Source organism: Dioscorea cayenensis, chromosome 15 (genome assembly GCF_009730915.1).
Source record: "Dioscorea cayenensis subsp. rotundata cultivar TDr96_F1 chromosome 15, TDr96_F1_v2_PseudoChromosome.rev07_lg8_w22 25.fasta, whole genome shotgun sequence".
Taxonomy (NCBI): Eukaryota; Viridiplantae; Streptophyta; class Magnoliopsida; order Dioscoreales; family Dioscoreaceae; genus Dioscorea; species Dioscorea cayenensis.
The window spans coordinates 2080747-2100836 of NC_052485.1; the positions used below are offsets into that span (position 1 = coordinate 2080747).

General features: G+C 36.0%; 2 protein-coding genes across 2 annotated transcripts; both read left to right on the forward strand.

Moving 5' to 3' along the window:
• The first annotated feature begins 9114 nt into the window (after nt 1–9114).
• Nucleotides 9115–13890, forward strand: LOC120277250 (disease resistance protein UNI-like). Its single transcript, XM_039284007.1, has 3 exons — nt 9115–12149; nt 12544–12686; nt 13149–13890. Exons 1-2 carry the CDS (start codon nt 9115–9117, stop codon nt 12659–12661), a joined length of 3153 nt encoding a protein of 1050 aa, XP_039139941.1. The 3' UTR covers nt 12662–12686; nt 13149–13890.
• Nucleotides 13891–17762: 3872 nt separating this feature from the next.
• LOC120277251 (probable disease resistance protein At1g12290) lies at nt 17763–18650 on the forward strand. The gene has a single exon (XM_039284008.1). The coding sequence runs from the start codon at nt 17763–17765 to the stop codon at nt 18648–18650; it is 888 nt and encodes a 295-aa protein (XP_039139942.1).
• The last annotated feature ends 1440 nt before the right edge of the window (nt 18651–20090 follow it).

A 20090-nucleotide genomic window follows, 5' to 3' on the forward strand; every position in this document is an offset into this window, starting at 1 on the left:
CAAATTCCGGTTTCCAATTGTTGGTATGATTTATATAACGCAAGTATACGCTATCGCAAACAAGTAATATAGTGATAAGAGAGTATCGTTCCCACGAGGATTGAGCTTATTAATTACCAAAATTTCTAACCCTAATTCTACTTGATTAATGATATTGAAGAGGTTTAATTTAGAGAATCTAATTCAAGGACTAGAGAGAGAGAGAGAGAGATAGAGATAAGGAGAAATCAATGTCAAGAGATTCTAGGGTTTCCGAGTTCACCTAGACTAATTCCACCTAGATCATCTAATTCAATCAATCAATGTTTGTTTTTTATGTTGTCATCAAATTTCCCTAAATTATATATTGATCTTTCTCAAGCATCAATAGCATATTCCACTAGATAAGTTAACATCATCTCTGTGATAACTGTGAATCTATGGAACTCATTAAGCTCTAGAAATTTATAATGATGTATACAACCTCATAAATATCTCTATCTTATGATGATTGTACAATATTTCAACCAAGACCTAATTCAATTATCACCTCTCGGTCTCAAATCAAATTAATAATCATGCAATTGGTGATCAAGCAATCACAAGCGTTAAGCATAGATTAAAATATCCAACATAGTCTTGAAACAAACATCAATTATATTAAACAAAGATGAATCTAGGGTTTCATAGTCTGGCTACATCGTAGCCCTAGAAAAAGTATTTAGAACATAATAATTGCAAAGTTTGACATATAAATAATGTTTATAATAAAATAAACAAAGAAAAACTAAAAGCTAAAGCCTGGCAATGAATTCGCGCCGAATCTTCGCTCCCGATCTCTTGATCTCCGAAATTCTCCTCCTTTTTCGTCTCAACCCTAGCCCCTTTTATAACATAAAAATCCGGGTAGCGCTTAGGCGCCAGAGATTGTAGCACCTAGGTGTTATAGTTTCTGTTTTGCATCTCTTAATGTTGTAGCGCCTAAGCGCTGCATGCTAGCGCCTAGGCGCTAGATTTTCTATTTTGCTTGTTCCCTCTTTGTTGAAACTTTGCTCTTCTTTCTCCAATTTTGTGCCTTTACATGTTCTTCCTTCGAATCATTCTCTCTCTTTCCTACAATGCAATAATACTAAAATTAGGAGTAAAATTGGTTTAAAATAATTCAAATTTAATTCATTATGAGTTAAAGAAGGTCTATATATTAAGTGCAAATTATACTCATCACCAATGGGAGAAGTCGACAAAGCACAGGCTAAGGTTTGTGTTTAGAGTCATCGTGTTCTTCTTGACTACTATTGTGGGCGCTCTTGGTGATGAAAAGGTGAGAATGAAGTCATTTTAAAGGGTGTGAGGTTCTTGCACTGATCGAAGTTGAGTTGTAGCAGTAGTGCAGCATGAAGCGAATGAACACTCGCATTGCCGTAGAGGACTTTAATTATCATCAATTTTTTAAGTTCTTCATTCGGTTGGATTATGTCTTCAGTTATAGGAAGAGAAACTCCAAGAGAGGGAAACGCAAAGCTTGGGCGGGAGGCGGGAACATGAAGAAGGGATTTAGGTGTGGTCAATGCCGGAGGCTATGGTTTCTTTAACCTAGCTCTCTCTTTTTTTGGATCTGAATAAGGGGATTTCAGAGGAAATCTCGCTGTGAAATGGCCATGCCTAAGCATCGGTTGTATGTCAGTTGATGCCTACACATCTATTTTGTGACCTGGTCTTAAGCAATGCTTGCAAACTTCAACACTTTCAGACGATCCATGGCGTTTCAGTGAGGAGGTTTGACCTTTAGTGATCTTTGACTGTAGTGGTTGGGTGTTCTCTTGTGGTGGAGAGCTTCGAACTATTTCAGTGAATGAAACTCCATCTCTCACCGGAGAGTTTTTGCTCATCGTTGGCCTCTCCATGATCGTCTGGGGATAGGCGGAGGTTAGTCTTTGGAGAGAGGTGGAATGGTTCGGTAAAACGGGATCATCTTAGAGATCCATTTTGGTGCTATTTTCAATTTTGTATTTCAGTTTGCTATTGATGCAAGAATGAACACACTTAATTTATATTTTAGATTATATTCTAATTTTTTATTGTTAGTTTTATATATGTTATTTCATTGTTATAAAATATGCTTATAACTTTATATTATTATTCAAATATATGCATATATATAGATAACGTAATATGGGTCATCAAGTCAGACCGATTCACTCGTAACCCAAATGTGAGTCTGATTCACTGAACAAATTTAAAGATGATTCATGTAGAAAAAGTAGAATAAGAAAGAGGAGTTCTCTTATTAATAGAGAAAATAGAGGTCTAATGATAGCATTGAAAGAACAACATCAACAATTCTCTCTAAAATTACATGAAGCTATATAAAGCTCTGAAGTAAAAGCAGTTAAAACTAACAAACTACTCAGCTCCGCTGAGGTGGCATTACAGTTATAATTACCACTAAATTCCTTTAACTATCATTAACTGCCATTTAAAAGTCTGTGCATACTTCTCCATCCCCCTTCCTCCCTCCTCAAGATGGAGCTTGGTAAGGATTTTGCAAGCCCAACTTGATAAAAAAAAAAAGAGAGAAAGATGAAGCAACAAGATCTTTTGTAAAGGAGTCAACCACTTGTTGCTTGGTTGAAATATGAAGAGGTTGAATGAAACCTTCATTATAATAGCCTCGAACCAGATGACAATCAATATCCAATTGTTTAGTATGTTCATGAGACACTTGATTTGTAGTGATATGCAAAGCTGCTTTGTTGTCAGACCATAGGTTAATTGGTAAAGAGACAGGAATTTTTTGGTCTTGTAAGATGTATGTATTCCAATTCAATTCTTAAGTAGTTGAAGCCAAACTTTGATACTCTACCTCTATTAATGATCTAAATACCATGGTTTGTCTTTCAGTCTTCCATGAAATTAATGAAGATCCTAAGAATCGTGCATAACCAGTAAATGACATACTTGTTTTTTCTTGCTTTCCTAGTTCTTTATGTTTACTGTTTTCCTCATCTCTGGTGAGAACTTCAGTATTTTCCTTCGTTCTTATGTTTACTATTTCTTTTTTCCTTTTGTACTTTGCTTTCTTTTTCTCTAATAAATTCGTGGTTTATCCACTTTATTCAAAAAAAAAAAAAAACCTTTTAGGTGCATCAATAGATGAATTGCAATGTCCCAATGCTGTTGACATGGGGCTTGCACAAATTGACTCAGTTTCTACACACTAAAGCAGATATCTGGCCTTGTGAGATTTAAGTAAAAAAGCCTTCCAACCAAACTTCTATATTTTCCTGGATTAGGAAGTAAGGTACTAGCATTGTCTGTAGTTATTGAATTAGCATGTAATAAACCTGTATTTGTGATCATGTCAAGAACATATTTTCTCCTATTAATAAAAGCCCCTTCTTCTAATCTTGCAATCTCAAGACTTAAAAAATATCTTGTAGTGCCCAAGTCTTTTATTGTAAACTATTGGTGTAAAAATTCTTTGAATTTGTATGATATTTGCTTCACAAGATCTTGTGATTAAAACATCATCTACATAGACAATTAAAGCTAGGAATGAAGAACCAATTGATCTTTAAATAAGCAATGATCATATGCAGACTATAAAAAACCATTTGCTTTTAATTTTATTGTAAATTCACAATTCCATTCTTGGACGCTTGCTTCAGTCGACATAAAGTGCTTCATAATCTGCATATTTCACCTGGTGCCGCTTTTTTATATCTATCTGGTGGCAATATATAGACCTCCTCCTCTAAAATTCCATGTAAGAAGGCACTATTTATGTCTAATTGATGCAATGCCCATGAATAAGTTGCTGCAATTACTAATATAATCCTTACTGTAACAACCCTTGCTAGTGGAGAAAAACTTTCATTGAAATCAATTCCCTCTTGGCTTTAAACCTTTCTATAGTTCCATTTGGCTTCAATTTGACTTTGTAAACCCATTTGGAACCAATGGCTTTCTTCCCTTGAGGTTGTTTAGTAATTTTCCAAGTATCATCTGCTTCTAGAGCATCAATTTCCTGTTGCACTGTCTTTACCCAATCAACATTTTCTTTTGCTTGATTGTAAGACTTTGGTTCTTGGATGTTAGATTGGTTTGGCAAAAAGGATTCATATGTTGCATTGTCTTTCCTTTTTGCTGCTTAGCGAGATCATTAAACCAACATGGATACCCATAAATCTTGAAACAAGTATCCTTTGTATGCCCATTTCTATTGCAATTAATGACTACAAAGTAGTGTTGCTTTTCTAACCATTCCCTTCTTCTTTAGTTGATTTCTTGGTAATCCTCCTCTCTTTACATACTATACTTGAGCTAACATTGCACCACTAACAGTCCTATTAGTGAAATTGATATTTACTTCTCGTTGATTCTCAACTCTGAGAATCATTAAGTAAGCTTTATTTGCACTTGCCAATAGGTCCATTATAAGAATCTAGCTTCTCACAAGATCAAAATTAACTCTCATTCAATTCTATCAAGAACTGAATAAGCCTTGTTGAACATGTCATTTCTGTAACTGCCTTTGAAGCCCCAATATTACATTGTGGTAATGGCATTAAAAAGCTTAGTTCATCCCTCAATTTTTTTAGTCCAGTGTAATACTTCATCACACTCATATTTCCTTGAGAAATAGTATCACTCCCCGAACCTAGCTCGCCAGACCCGGTGCGCCAACAAACGGCCGCACACCCATAGTGCATAGCACAATAGGCATGCAAGGCCTCAGAACCTTTCTCAAGACAAACATATAATCTAACAGAATTTGAATTTCAAAAGTCAAAATCAGAAATTTACAAGGTTCAAAATTCCAACTTCAAATACAAGCTAGTGTTATATAAATAAAACAAATACTCACACAGACAGAATGATAACTCAAATTTAAAACGTATCAAGAACACAATCTCTTGCTAGCTCACTAAGATGTCTGTTATACTATTCACTTCAGATCTGAAAAAATTCAACAACAAGATTATGAGCTTGACAACTCAATAAGTACTCACTAAAATATAGGGATCATTTGCAAAAATCATAATTTATCAAAATAAAAAATCAGAAATCAAATTTATTTCAAATAAACACAAAATGTCAAAACTGAGCATATAGGTCTCTCAAACAACTTTTGCCAAAACAAAATAACAAAATTCATATATTTACCCTTGGTGACCTGAGTCAGAATTATCAGAGGTCGTTCCGATGGAAAGCAGTGGGAAACTATAGTTTCTATATCAGAGTACACATCGACAAGATCAGTGTTTAACCCCTAGTGATAAGGTTAGTGCATAGTTAATTGGGGACTAGTTTCTATGTCAAAATACTCCATGTTCACAAAATATTAAACTATCAAAATTCAGATTTGGCAAAATACAAGTAATTTGCCAGGCAAAATATTTTAGCAGTGGCGTGATCCCATTTTATCATATTAAAATAAACCAGTTATTTGAATCCAAACATGAACAGATAATTTTAAAAAATAATAATCATAATTAATCAGAAATTAGCAAAATTTAAATAATACATATTTAGATAAACTATCTAACACTTTAGAAATTAAATAATATGAATTTAAATAAATATTTAAACCTTTCAAATAATTCTAATCCAAAATAAAATATCATTAACTCGAAATTTCAAATAATTTAAAGTAATCCCGAAAATAATAATAATAAATAAATAATTCAAAATAATCAGTATTTTTCTCAAATATTCCAAAAGTTCAAAAAACTAGAATTTTCAAATATATACATAGGATTTATATGTGGGATACTTACCTAATTAAGGCCCAAAAATACTCCCAAATCTTACACGAAAGCAAGGCTTTTGGAATGTCCTATATTTGGGAAGATATTCTATTAGTTTCAAAACAATATCTAATGATATTACAAAGCTTGAGGCTAATAAGCAATAGTATTACAAAATGAGATTTTTAGAAAGGTACAGATGCAAAAAGTTCAAGCTATTAATCTAAACTCCCAAATATTGATTTTTGCAAGGGTACAATAGCAATTATCCACTTTAAAGGGCATATGAACAATTCCATCATGATTATTAAGACCTAAACCCCTCATACTTTACATATACTATTCCAAATTAGAAATTTCAAGATTATGAAAAATGTAGACACCTAAGACTATGACATATCCGAAATTCACATTATTTGGAGTACTACTCAAATTATAGCATTCATTTGATTCTCTAGCTATTTCTGCAAACTTGCAATTTAGATATATACTTTTAAAATATACATATCTCTCAACCTACAACTCCAAAAGTAATGCAATTTTACTGACAATCAGATACCTCAAAAAATAAACAACTTTCCTATTTTTCACCTTGACCAATTCAATCTCCATGATCATAAAAAATGGCCATAATTCTTCAACTTCTGTACATAAATATCATCTAAGAGAATTATATTAATAGGGCTATATCTCACAAACTACATATGCATATAATCTGAAATTTTGCAGATATTTAGGTAACATTAAAATCTGCAACTTTCATATTTTACTCTCCTCCAAATTCTACCTCTAAGATCTCTAAAATCGGAGAGGGATTTTTGCTATTATCAAAAACGAAAATCTGAAACCTATCAAATTAAATCAGTTAACAATTCCTTTCTCATGGCGAAAGATCGTATCTCAATCAACCATACATTTCATTACATCAAATGCATCATGCAAAATCTCATCCTTGAGACGTGATTAAATTCATAAAAACATCATTGTCAAAGATCCTAAGAGTATGCTTAGGTGCACACATCAAAAAAGAAACAAAATTCCTTCAAACTATAAATTGGGAACAAACCCTATAAACTCAAGGGCCAAATATAAGGTTTAAAGGTGAATCACAAATAGGAACAAATTTTTAGGGTTTTAGAAAGAAAGAAATCTAGAGCCAACAAGCATCAATAATAATCATTAAAAGTATGCGCAAACCTCCAAGATCCTACCTTGAAAGAAGCAAATAACTCTCGATAAGAAGATCCACTTGTCCTTGCCGTCGGCACCACCATGAAGGAAAGGAAAGGAGGGTTGGGAGTTTTTTCTTTACAATGATTGGAGATTGTGGGCAGTGGAGATACAATCATATCGTGAAATTTGGTAACCGCTAAGGATAAGACAAGAGTTATAAAAATTTAAAATCAATGGCTATGAATAAAAAATGACATCGACGGCTAGGATCTAATTAGGGAGTGGGGTCCACAAATAGAAGGTGATCTCCCTTTGTATTTGATACAACAATGGCTCGTTACATTCTCCAAACCGTTCCTCCATATCAAGCTACAATTCTTTAGCAGTAGTTGTGTACAAAAAAGCATCAACAATTTCTTTAGAAATTGAATTCAAAATCCATGAGGTAATCATACAAGTCACCCTAATCCACTTGTAAAAAATAGAAGATCCTTCCTCTTGGTTTTAGGCCTCCCATTAATGAAACAAAGCTTGTTCTTGGCTCCCAATGCTATTTTCATTGATCTACTCCAGAAAAGGTAATTGTTACCATCTAAAAGTGTAGAAACTAGAACCATACTAGGGTGATCTAAGTTGTATAACTGCAATGCGTCATGATCAAAGCTCAAGTTCAAGCCATCCAAATTCACCTTATCCCCAAATCTTCTTGCCTCATTCGTGTCAACTTCTTCCATGAGCTTCATCAACTAAAACCTTCTAAAAATTGGATTGAATTCTTTGATTCCATAAATGAATTTAAAGATGATTTATGTAGAAGAACTAGAAGAAGAAAGAGGAGCTTTCTAATTGATGGAATGAAAACAGAGGTCTCCATCAATGAGAGCATTCAATGAACAAGAACAATTACTACTCTCTCTAAAATTACATGAAGTTATATAAAGGCTGCCAAGATGAGCGACTAGGCCGCTAAGAAAGGCAGGGGCATGTATAAGCCTTGGCAGAGCAAGTGGGGGTGGGACCCACACACACATGGGTCTTGGGACCACTCGCACACCACCACTACTCACTCCTAGAAATGTGGGCTCACCCATGATTCGAGCTCTCATCACTGCAAGGGTTACAATGAGCGACTTGTCTCACTAATAGACTCACTGGTCATGAGTAAAGCTTTATATAAAAGCTTTGAAGTGAAAACAATTAAAACTAACCAACTACTCAACTCAGCTGAGGTGACATTACAGTGTAACTAACACTAACCACCTTTAACTGTCATTTTAAAGCCTGAAAATACTTCTTCATTCACTTCCCGATCAAGTTTGAAAATATTGTTTGAGAGAAGGTGATAAACCAATAGCTAACATTTTTACCTCGTTATTTTTTATCTTTTTAAAATTAAATTATTTAAAAAAATTAAATTTTTTTAATAAAAGTGGATAAACCACAACTTTATTGAGAATAAAAAACTTTAAGAATCTTTATTCTTTTCATTTAGTTATTTTTTTTTAATATTTCCTTGATTTGCAGTTTTTATTTTTTAAAATTTATTAAGAATAAAAATTATTAACATCTACGGTTTATTATATAATATATATATATTTTTAAAATATTGGGTTTTCCTCGCCGTTAAAGTTAAGATTTATAACTAAAGGGCTCATAGCCTGATAGTACTTGGTCCCATGTGAAAAATGAGAATAAAACATTTAAAAGTTTTGAATTCAAGACTCTTTGGACGCATTAATGGTATTATGTTTCCGGTTGTGGGTGCGGACTCGCAGCCCATATCTCTTATTCCATTGAGGGTGGTTAGGTTGGGCGATCAATTCCCAGCCCATGTGCACTGCCTGATATAAAAAATGATTTCTGCTTTTGTAAAAAAAAAATTAGGATTTACATTTTTTTTAAAAACTAGACATATTACCCATTGGCCAAGCTAAGAAGCAATGCAAAATGTTGCATGTTACCTTTTTGCCTCGGAGCATGTACAAGTCTAGATTTTGTAGTACACCTCATGAGCAAAGAGAGATCATGCCTCGTGCCCCGGCATCGAATGACGTCTTTCTTATATGTTTTTATTGTCGATATTAATAGATATTTATATGGAGTTTATAAACATATATGCCCATCACAAAACATAATTCTTGATAATTCATTTGGAAAATAATTAACATTATACAACGAATCATTTTCACTTACTCTTTGTGGTTGTCAGAGAATGGACTTCTTGATCACGATCGCTGGTGTGATTGTCAATCATACATGGGTCCCCATTAGCCGCCAGTTTGGTTACCTTATTTCCTACAAACGCAACATTAAGAAGTTGGAGATAAAATTTGATGAACTAGATGCTCTTCGGCAAGTTGTCCAAGGAAAAGTTGACGCAGCGAGACATGAAAGACTTGAAGAGGTCAACACTGAAGTTCAAACTTGGTTGACAAAGGTAAACACAATGGAAGAAGAGGTGAAGAGAATCAAAGATAAAGCTTCGTTGATCTCCAACAATTGCTTTCTACCAATGAACTTGCACTATAAACTTGGAAGAGAGGCTGCTCATCATAAAGAAACCACTGTATGTCTTATAAGAACGGGCAATTTTGATTGTGTGTCTCACCCGTGCCCACCCCCAAGCACTACCGATTCATTGTCGTTTAATGGAGACTACGCGATTTTCAATTCAAGGAAGTCCAATGAGGAGAAAATACTTGAAGCATTGAAGGATGAAGCTGTGCACTCAATTGGGCTTTGGGGCATGAGAGGAGTAGGAAGGACAACATTAGTGAAAGAAGTTGTGAAGCAAGCCAAGGGCTTGTTTGGTAGGGTGGTGATGGTGACCGCATCACAAAACATAGATCTAAACAGATTTCAAACTGACATAGCAAACAGTTTGGGCTTGTTTTTCGAGGAAGACAGACTGGGACTGGGACTGGGACTGGGACTGGGAGTAAGAACTTGGGATTCACAAATGCGAGTTTTCAAGCTTGAAAAAAAATTAAGAGATTCAAAAAAGAAAGTATTGGTGATATTTCATGATTTACAGGAGACTTTTAATCTGTCAAGTGTTGGGATTAAACTTCCACAGATGGGTACCAATTGCAAAGTGGTGATCACAGCAAGAAACAAATATGTCTGTTATGGAATGAAGTGCCAAGAGATTGTGGAGATGAGAGCATTAACAGAAGAAGAGTCCTGGAGTCTATTCAGGAGTAGAGCAGGGGATGAAGTGGAGTCCCCCACAATGAAGGAATTGGCACGGAATGTGGCCAGAGAGTGTGCTGGTCTGCCTCTGGCACTGGTGTTTCTTGTTACAACACTAAAAGGTAAGAGCCCTGAGATTTGGAATACGATGTTGGAGCGACTAAGAGGGTCTATGGAGGTGGATCTCCCATGTGTGAGTAAACAAGTTTTTCAATCCATCCAACTGAGTTTTGATTTATTAGAGAGTGAGGCAGCCAAGTCTTGCTTCTTGCACTGTTGTCTCTACCCTGAAGATAAGAATATTCCTAACAATGAACTGATGCATATGATGGTAGGAGGGGGCCTCTTAACAGATGTTGAAACTCTAAACGAAGCACAGAGCAGAGTGGATCAACTGCTTGAGCGGCTAAAAGCTTGTGGTTTGCTTCTTCAAGATATGTATATAGGTTGTGTAAGAATGCCTGATGTCGTTAGGGATGTGGCGACATCTCTCTGTGCGAAAGATCATACGTTCTATGTAGGAGCAGCTGGGCGATTCCGTGCAGAGTGGCCAAGACATACTGAGAGTGAGATGCAAAATTGCCGACGGCTTTCACTGATGCACAGCAATATTGCAGATCTTCCTCCTGATCCAATGGAGTATCCAAAACTTGAGACGTTGATCCTGAGAGACAATAGGTGGTTATCAAGCATCCCAGAAATGTTCTTCCTACACATGGGATCTCTGATGGTTCTTGACTTGAGTTCTACCAACATTAGCTCACTACCAAAATCGCTCTCTTGTCTCACTAATCTCAGGGTATTTAACCTGAGGAATTGTCGTTTTCTTAAAGATATTTCTCACATTAATGGTCTGAAGATGCTTGAAATGCTTGATCTGGAAGGTTCTCCGGTGTCCATTGCTCCAGAAGGAGTAGGATGGGCACAAAATGTCAGATTTATTAATTTGCGTTGTCATATACGTTTTTTAATGCCACCTTCCCTTGATGATTATTTTTCCAAGGTTTTGCCAAGATTTCACAGGCTGGAACAATTGTTCATGGACAAGTTTGCAGGTAGCTTTCGAGAGTTGCTAAGATTGCGGCATCTAACTCACTTGTTCATCACAGAAGCGGTGGACTTGGATGATCCCATATCACATGAACCAATCTCACCAGGTTCTTGGCCCGATGGACTTCTAAATTTCAGCCTTTCTTTTCTCCAAGACAGGAAATTGCATTTTTTTGTTCGCAATAAAAGAAGATGTTTGAAACTGATGGGAACCAAGCCCTTGGCTGTTTGGGCCAAGAGATTACTTGAAACAACAATAACGTTGGTATTAACAAAATTCCAGGAAACTGAACTCATTTCCCTCAACAGCGATATCCCATGGCTCGCGCTCTCAAGTTTGGAAAATCTTAAAGTTGTGAAGTGGCAAAATTTGACCAAGTTGTTGGGGGATGAGTTATCATTGCATGAAGAAATGCACCTCAGCCAACTCAAAAAAATGACCATAGACAATTGTCCCAGGTTGACCGGTTTAATACCAACAAGCCTTTGGCGGAGTATGCAGAAACTAGAGCATCTAAAAGTTAAGCACTGCCCTATGATGCTGGAACTGTTTCCATGCGATCACAAAATTGAAAATTGCCAAGAGATGAGTGAGATGCCCTCTTCTTGTACTTCTTTGCAAGCCCCGTGCTACTTCCAGGGACTTAGAAAGCTCAAGATCCGGTCATGTCCAAGACTTAGGCATCTTTTCTCCGACAAGCAAGCAAAAAACATGCAACATTTGATTGAGCTTTCTATAACAGATTGTGCTGCATTGAAGACTGTGGTGATTTCCACAGAAAATAAAGAGGAAGCATCTGCAAGCACATCCACACATGTTGCTGATCATGAATCTGATAATAGCCCTTTCCCTAATTTGAGACAACTTGTCTTATATGATTTGCCTCAACTCACTGCCTTCCATCACCTCGCAGCAACACCCATGGGGTGGTCAGGTCTTCATAGTTGCATGATACTCGGCTGCCCAAAACTAGAGCCTTCGGCAGAACGAATTCAATTGATAAGGTAAGAGCATCATCAACATTCCCCGTCATCTCCATCTTTGCAAAAATTTTATGTATTCATCTGATTTCCTTCTGCATTTAAGATCGCATTTAGATCTTAAGTCACAAATTTGCGTGAAAAATATCCTAGTTTTATCCATTTTGGACCTTGATTCATCAAATCCTGTGCTAATTGCTTTTATTATGTTCTGATTTGTGCTTTGATGTACAGTAATTGCCAATGTTGACTATTTTTCTCATATCCTAATTTTTTTTCTGATGTATTTTGATGTACAGTAATTGCCTTTTTTTTCCTCACTCTCTAATGTATGTTTTATTTCAAGTACAGAAAATTATTAATCATAAAATTTGTATCAAGCAATAATTTGATATTGAATGTCTTCTGGTTCACGAAGGGCGAGGAAGAACAAGGCAGGTGGTGTGAAAGCACAGGAAGAAGAGGGAAAGGAAGAAGAGGCAGGTAGTGCGAAAGGAGAGGAAGAAGAGGCAGGTGATTTGGAACCTGATTGGTAGCTTGAACCACTTATTACTATGAATGGTAAACACAGTATCTCTATTCTATTTTTAAGATAACACAGTGTGATTGATAAGCATAACTCATTCAAGTCGCAATTTTTTTGAGTTTTGACATTCAGATCAGTGACTTCTCAATTTCGTGTTGATGCTTATAACCATTCCTTGATGTCAGGCACATCTGTATTTGCACATATATATATAGTCAAAAATCACTTAGTAACTAAAACATGCAACTAATTTTGATATCTATTACAGTGCAGTAGAAATCATAGAATCAAATGAATAACACAAAGTTAGTCTTACCACAAACCAGTTAACAATATGAACCAATGTTCACTTTTTTATGAAAAGGAGGGCATTAGATCTAGAATCCTAAATGGCATTAGATCTAGTATCTTCTTCTAGTTGTTGTTCTGTGAGAAAGATTTAAACTCAATCTCATCTCATTCACCCCTCCATTACAGCATTGGTTATTTTGATGTAGGTTACTGTCAGAGAGTGTCCTGAGATGCTGACATTATTTCCATACACTGCTGGAATGGTGGATAATAAGAAGAAACCATCGTCATCATCATCAACAACCTTGCAAGGCCTTGGAATATTCAACAGCTTAGAGTTCTGCATGTTGTTTCTTGTCCAAAACTGACGTATATCTTCTTGTTGAAACAAGTAGGTGAACTGCAACATTTGGAAGAACTACATGTAGAAGACTACCCTGCATTAGAAGGAATTATGGTTTCTGAAGAAAAAGAAGCTGATGAATACTTGTTTCCTCTGTTGAAGAAGCTTTGTCGGTAAGCTTGCGTGAACTCACTGACACAAATGGAGTGCTGTCTCTGGACTACCTTGGACTCAGGTCATGTCCAAATATTATGCAGACTAGGCTGATTAGACTAGGCTGATTAGACCCGTGAACTCTGAAAGAGTTGGATTGAGCTTGTAAATGGAGGCAATCTTCATCACAGAGGCAATCCATGATTTACTCTCTGATTCTGGTTGTGTTTGTTTGTTGGTGGTTTGGTTTGGTTGCGTATTGTTTCAAATATCTGCTGGTGTTTGGTTGCTGATGGCTAATTTGTTTGGTTTGTCTGTGTTTTGCTGCTTTTGATAAAAAAACCTGCTGCTATTGCTTCTGGTTTGGTTGGGAATTTGAATTAAACTCTATTTTAATGTATTGTTTGGAATTAATAAATTGTTTGTGACGAATAAGATGGTGAAATAAAAAGAATTTGGCTGAAATTGTTGTGGTATTAATTTAATGCATCATACAGAATAAATGCATCGAGCTTACACTGTACCTTCCGGCCCATCAGTACTAGGTTCTGATAGGACCGAATGTATCTCCTTGTGTTCTCACAAGACTTGCTTCTTGTAAACACTCACTCAGTTTCAGTATGTAAAGAGATACTGAAGAAGAAGAACAGAGGCTATTCTTTCACACTGGAAAAACAGTCAACTTGCATTCATTGAAGAACAAGGCATTTAAACAAACACCTGATAGACATGCCCGCATGGCAGTTCACAACATACACACTAAAGCATACAAAACTAATACAATGAAAGTAAATTCAGAGCATCTTAGTTAAGCTAAAAACAACACCAACCAGCCAAGCAACTTTGCATCCACCCAATTTGCAATTCCCATGCTTATATTGCACATTTGACCTGATTCTGGATTTAACTGTAAATGCTTTGATCAAACATTATCTCCAACAGGTTCCTTGCATAGATATTTGTTTTGAAGAGGATTTGAGATCAAACCCGAAAACTCACACAAAGTAAGAGTACAGGTGTGTTGAAGTATTACTTTCATAACTGTGTACATCCTTGACTTCTTTTAAATGAAAAGCGTTTGTCACCTATTTGTAAAAAAAAAAAAAAAATTAGTGATGATGGTAATTAGATATACATATTGAGCCTATTCAAACTCCCTTGTTGGATTGTTAAATCTATCGACAAGATTCGTAGGGATTTCTTGCGGTCGGGTCCCAATATCGATCATCCTAAAATGAGGCTTGTAAAGTGGCATCGCATTTGTAGAACTCGCTAACAAGGAGGCTGGGGCATTCTAAACCTTGAAGCTTTCAATGTGGCTCTACTAGTAAAATTGTGGTGGAAATTCTCTTCTGGTGTTCCCTGGTGTGGGGACAAAATCGTCCGATTCAACTATTCTAGCTCCTCTCAAGATTGGAACTTCTTTGGCAGAACACCTAGAAGAAGATCTTTCATTTGAAATGGGCTTCTTCATTTTCTTCCGGGTTTCCAAGCCGGAATCTCCTCGGTTGTGCATAATGGTGAAAATACTCTTACATTCTAAACTTAAACAATAATATGAGAAGAAGTTAAGAATGAAAGAGACTTCTTTAAATTATTTTGGTTTATTCTTAGAGTGAGAATGAAGAAAGAAACCTAAAAGAGATGTTCTACCATATCTATTTAAAAACCTTTCAATGTCTTCAATTCTCTCTACGCTGACGATTACCAGATAATAGTGATCATCAGCAACAGCCAGCAGGCACTTGCACAATTAACCAGGTATTCTCACAAATCCATTAATTATCAATTCAATTAATTATGATTTTGCTTATTTTACTTTTTATTCTTATTTAAGTAATTATCAAATTATCGATGATAATTAACATGTGAAACCAATGAGTTTTAAGTAGCTTGTATCTTTTTTAGTTAATTTTTTTCTAGTAGGCCAATTAATTAACTTGATATTGGATTTAATTATGAGATTGGATTTTATCATCCTATATTTACTGTTTGGTCATGCAAGTTAATCCTAGAAGAACAATCTCTATACATCTGGGGTCTTCATGCTTCTGTCATTCTTTATGTATCCATCTTCAATGTACTCGTCTTGATTTATCCACTTTATCATAAAAATTAATATATATATATATATATATATATTTCCACGTGATAATATCATACTCATAATTGGATTCCAAGGCGTCTATGGGATTTGAACACCTAGGTCTATATAACTTTGTTTGGGATGTATGTTTTTAGAAAGTGATAGTGGTAGAGTGACTAGATATAACCAGGCAAGCTAAGAAAGCCTTGAAACATTTCCCGGTTATATGAATCTCTTCTGGTTTTTGGTATTTGAACACATGCACCTGGTTACATGGAGAGAGGACCTGGAGTTTATGGAGATCAGCGCTTGATTTTTTATCCCGAGGCAAGTTTCCTCCATCTTCCTTGGTTCTTTTTGTCTTTTTAATTTTCATTATGTACATACATAGTAGAGCATGGTCTTCACATATGCTTAGATTTGGGTAGAAGATAAATTGATACCTTTACGATGAGTGTTTTCCTTTTCCTTTTGGCAACTTTTCACTTTTTTTATTTTATTAAAGTAAATAAACCATTTATTCAAACGGAACAAAAACAAAAAATAAAAAACACAGCAAACAGCAACAGAAATCAAAACAAAAAGCAAGCCAAAAAACCAACCTAGTTAGAAAGCCAAAAAACTTACATATGTTTGATAAAGGTATTTAAGTAAAATAGCAATTGGTAGTATAAATTTAGTAACTAACCAAACAAAGTAATATTACATTCTAGTCCCATTTTGTCTTATCAAATAAATTGAAATTACGCATATTCTGTTATTAACTTTGAGAATCACATTTTTAGTAATAGTATTCTATGTGGCAATATATTTATATATTTTTTTGAAAAAGTGAATAGGCGACATTTATTGAATAATATAAAATTATGTATACCAAACATCTTTTATGGTTCAATTTGAAAATGTAAATATGATATAACTATTTGTTTTTAATAATTTTATAATAAATTATCGTTTATCCACTCTATTTAAAACATATAGATATTAATTTTATATTTTTAGTTTTAATTAATTATAAAATAAATTATATTTTAAAAATATAATTTTGTACATATTTATATGAACACGCATAATAAAGATATTTAAGAAGCTAACAGAATTTAAAAAGTAATGAAGTAGAAACTAAACAGTAATTATTTCTTGGGATGCCCTGGTGACTTGGGTCATTATCATATATAAATGCTGCTTAATATCAAGTTTGAAAATATGCATAAGAGTCCTGTTTGGTTTGTACCCACAGCTATGGACTTTGTGGTACCCTTCTCTATTTGTTCTGTGTTTTTTTCAATAAAAGTGATTTATCAACCTTTTTAATATATATATATATATATATATATATATATGCATTTGATATAACTATTTAAGTGTTTTAAAAACTTAGCATTTACTCTATGCCTGCGTGGTTACCAGAGAATGGACTTCTTAACCACAATCACTGGTGTGATTTTCGATCAAGCGTGGGACCCCTTTAGACGCCACTTTGGTTACCTTATTTCCTACAAACGCAACATCAACGAGCTGGTGACAAAGTTTGATGAACTTGATGCTCTTCGAAAGGACGTCCAAGAAAGGGTTGATGCAGCGAGACGTGAAAGACTTGAAGAGGTCAACAATGTAGTTCAAACTTGGTTGATGAACGTGGACAGAATGGAAGAAGATGTAAAGAGAATCAAAGACAAAGATGCGGTGATCTCCAACAAGCACTTTCTACACATAGGCTTGCACTATAAACTTGGAAAAGAGGCTGCTAATCATATAAAAAACACTGATGATCTTATAAGAAAAAGCGAGTTTGATAGTGTGTCTCACAAGGGGCCTCCTCCTAGCGCTACTGATTCACTGTTGTTTAATGAAGATTATGTGATTTTCGATTCAAGAAAGGCACATGTGAAGAAAATACTTGAAGCACTGGAGAATGAAGCTGTGCACTCCATTGGGCTTTGGGGCATGGGAGGAGTGGGAAAGACAACATTAGTTAAAGACATTGCGAAGCAAGCCAAAGAGCAGAGCTTGTTTGGTGAGGTGGTGATGGTGACTGTATCACAAAACATAGATCTGAAGAAAATTCAAACTGAGATAGCAGAGTGTTTGGGTTTCCATCTCAACGATGAAAGTGTACAAGTAAGAGCTGCCAGGCTTGCAGAAAGATTAACGACTACATAAAACAAAGTATTGGTGATATTAGATGATTTATGGGAGCCGTTGCATCTGTCAAATGTTGGGATTCAACTTCCAGAGATGGCTGCCACTTGCAAAGTGATGATCACAACAAGAAACAAATATGCCTGTGAAAGAATGAGGTGCCGAGAGATAGTTGAGTTGAAGACATTATCATATGAAGAATCTTGGAGTCTATTCAAGAGTAGAGCAGGGGATGCAGTGGAGTCCCCCACAATAAGGAAATTGGCACAGAAAGTGGCCAGAGAGTGCGCTGGTCTGCCTCTGGCACTGGTGGTTCTTGGCACAGCACTTAAGGATAAGAGCTCTGGGACTTGGGAGGCAGTGTTGATGCGGCTAAAAAGGTCGAAGGAGGTGGATCTTACAGGTGTGAGTAAACAAGTTATTCAATCCATCAAACTAAGTTTCAATTTCTTAGAGAGTGAGGCAGGCAAGTCTTGCTTCTTGCACTGTTGTCTCTACCCTGAAGATGAAAATATTCCTAAAGAAAAACTGATGCATATGATGGTAGGAGGGGGCCTCTTGGATGATGTTGAAACTCTAAACGAAGCACAGAGCAGAGTGGATCTACTGCTTGACCATCTAAAAGCTTGTGGTTTGCTTCTTCAAGGTGCGACTGAAGGCTATGTAAAAATGCATGATATTGTTAGGGATGTGGCGATACATATCAGTGCTGCGACAGATCATGCGTTCTACGTAAGAGCTGGGGAAGGTTTGACAGGGTGGCCGAGAACTACTGAAAGTGAGATGCGAAATTGCCGACGGCTTTCACTGGTGCTCAATCGTATTGTAGATCTTCCTCCTAATCCAATAAAGTATCCAAAACTTGAGTTGTTGATCCTGAGCTGCAACAAAAGATTATCAAACATCCCAGAAATGTTCTTCCTACACATGGGATCTCTCACTACACTAGAAAAGGGTTTTAGAGGCGGTTTTCAAACACTATAGAGGCGGTTTTCAAACACTATAGAGGCGGTTTTAACCGCCCCCATAGCTTTAGCGATGGTTTTTTAACCCGTCTCTAAACCGCCTCGTATAAAACCGGCTCTACACATTAGAGCCGGTTTATATCAACCGTTGGGGTAAGCATTCGCTATAGAAGCGGTTTCTAACTCTAGTTTTAGAGGCGGTTATAACCGCCTCTAAAAATTGTATGTAGTAGTTCATGCTTTTTGAGGCGGTTATAACCGCCTCTACCATATAATAATTTTTTTTAACTCTTTTCATGCTTTTAGAGGCGGTTATAACCACCTCTACCATATACAATGGCGGTTATAACCGCCTCTAATACTTATATTTTTAAAAAAACTAATTCTACATGGGATCTCTGATGGTTCTTGACTTGAGTTATACCCGCATTGAATCACTGCCAAAATCACTCTCTTGTCTCACTAATCTCAGAGTATTGAATTTGAGTGGTTGTGATTATCTTGAAGATATTTCTCACATTAATGGGTTGAAGATGCTTGAAATACTTATTCTGAAAGGTTGTCAGGTGTCCATTGCTCCAGAAGGTATAGACTGGGCGCAGAATGTGAGATTTGTTAATTTGGGTCATTCAATGAATGATTATTTTTCCAAGGAATTCCCAAGATTTCACAGGCTAGAACAATTGTTCATGGACAAGTTTGAAGGAAGCTTTCGGAAGTTGATCATAAGTTTGAGGCATCTAACTCACCTATTCATCGCAGAAGTGGTGGACTTAGATGATCCCTTATCACATGAACTAGGCTCACAAAGTTCTTGGCCTGATCAACTTCTACAATTCAGTCTTTCTTTTGTCAAAGGTCAGCCAATACAATTTTCTGGTGAAGAATCTAGAGGGCTGCTACTGATGGGAACCAAGCCCTTGGCTGTTTGGGTCAAGAGATTACTTGAAAAAACAATACAGTTGAAATTAGTAGAATTCGAAGAAACTGAAATGATTTCCATCAACAGTGATATCCCACCGCTTGTGTTCTCAAGGTTGAAGTATCTTAAAGTTGTCAACTGGCCAAAGTTGACCAAGTTGTTGGGCGATGAGTTATCATTGCATGAAGAAATCCCCCTCAGCCAACTGAAACGAATGTATATAGACAATTGTCCTGGGTTGACCAATTTAATACCATCAAGGCTTTGTCAGAGTAGTATGCAGAAACTAGAGTCCCTAGCCGTTGAGTATTGCCCTATGGTGCTAGAACTGTTCCCATGTGATGAAGGAGCCCACGACATAACTGGATTGCTGCCAGCGCTAAGGACTCTCTATTTAGTAGGCCTACAGAGTCTACAGAATGTATTACAACCATTCCAATGCCTACCAAACTTGAAGAGATTGTATATCAATAATTGTGGAGTGAGATATGTAGCTTCATCTGAGATGGAGACAGTGGCAATATTGGCAGATCCTTT

Bases quoted from the DNA above. Each gene is read 5' to 3' on its own strand.
- LOC120277250 (XM_039284007.1), top strand. From the start codon at position 9,115: ATGGACTTCTTGATCACGATCGCTGGTGTGATTGTCAATCATACATGG. The intron at 12,150-12,543 runs GTAAGAGCATCA...TGGTTCACGAAG, and splicing joins GAACGAATTCAATTGATAAG to GGCGAGGAAGAACAAGGCAG.
- LOC120277251 (XM_039284008.1), top strand. From the start codon at position 17,763: ATGGCTGCCACTTGCAAAGTGATGATCACAACAAGAAACAAATATGCC.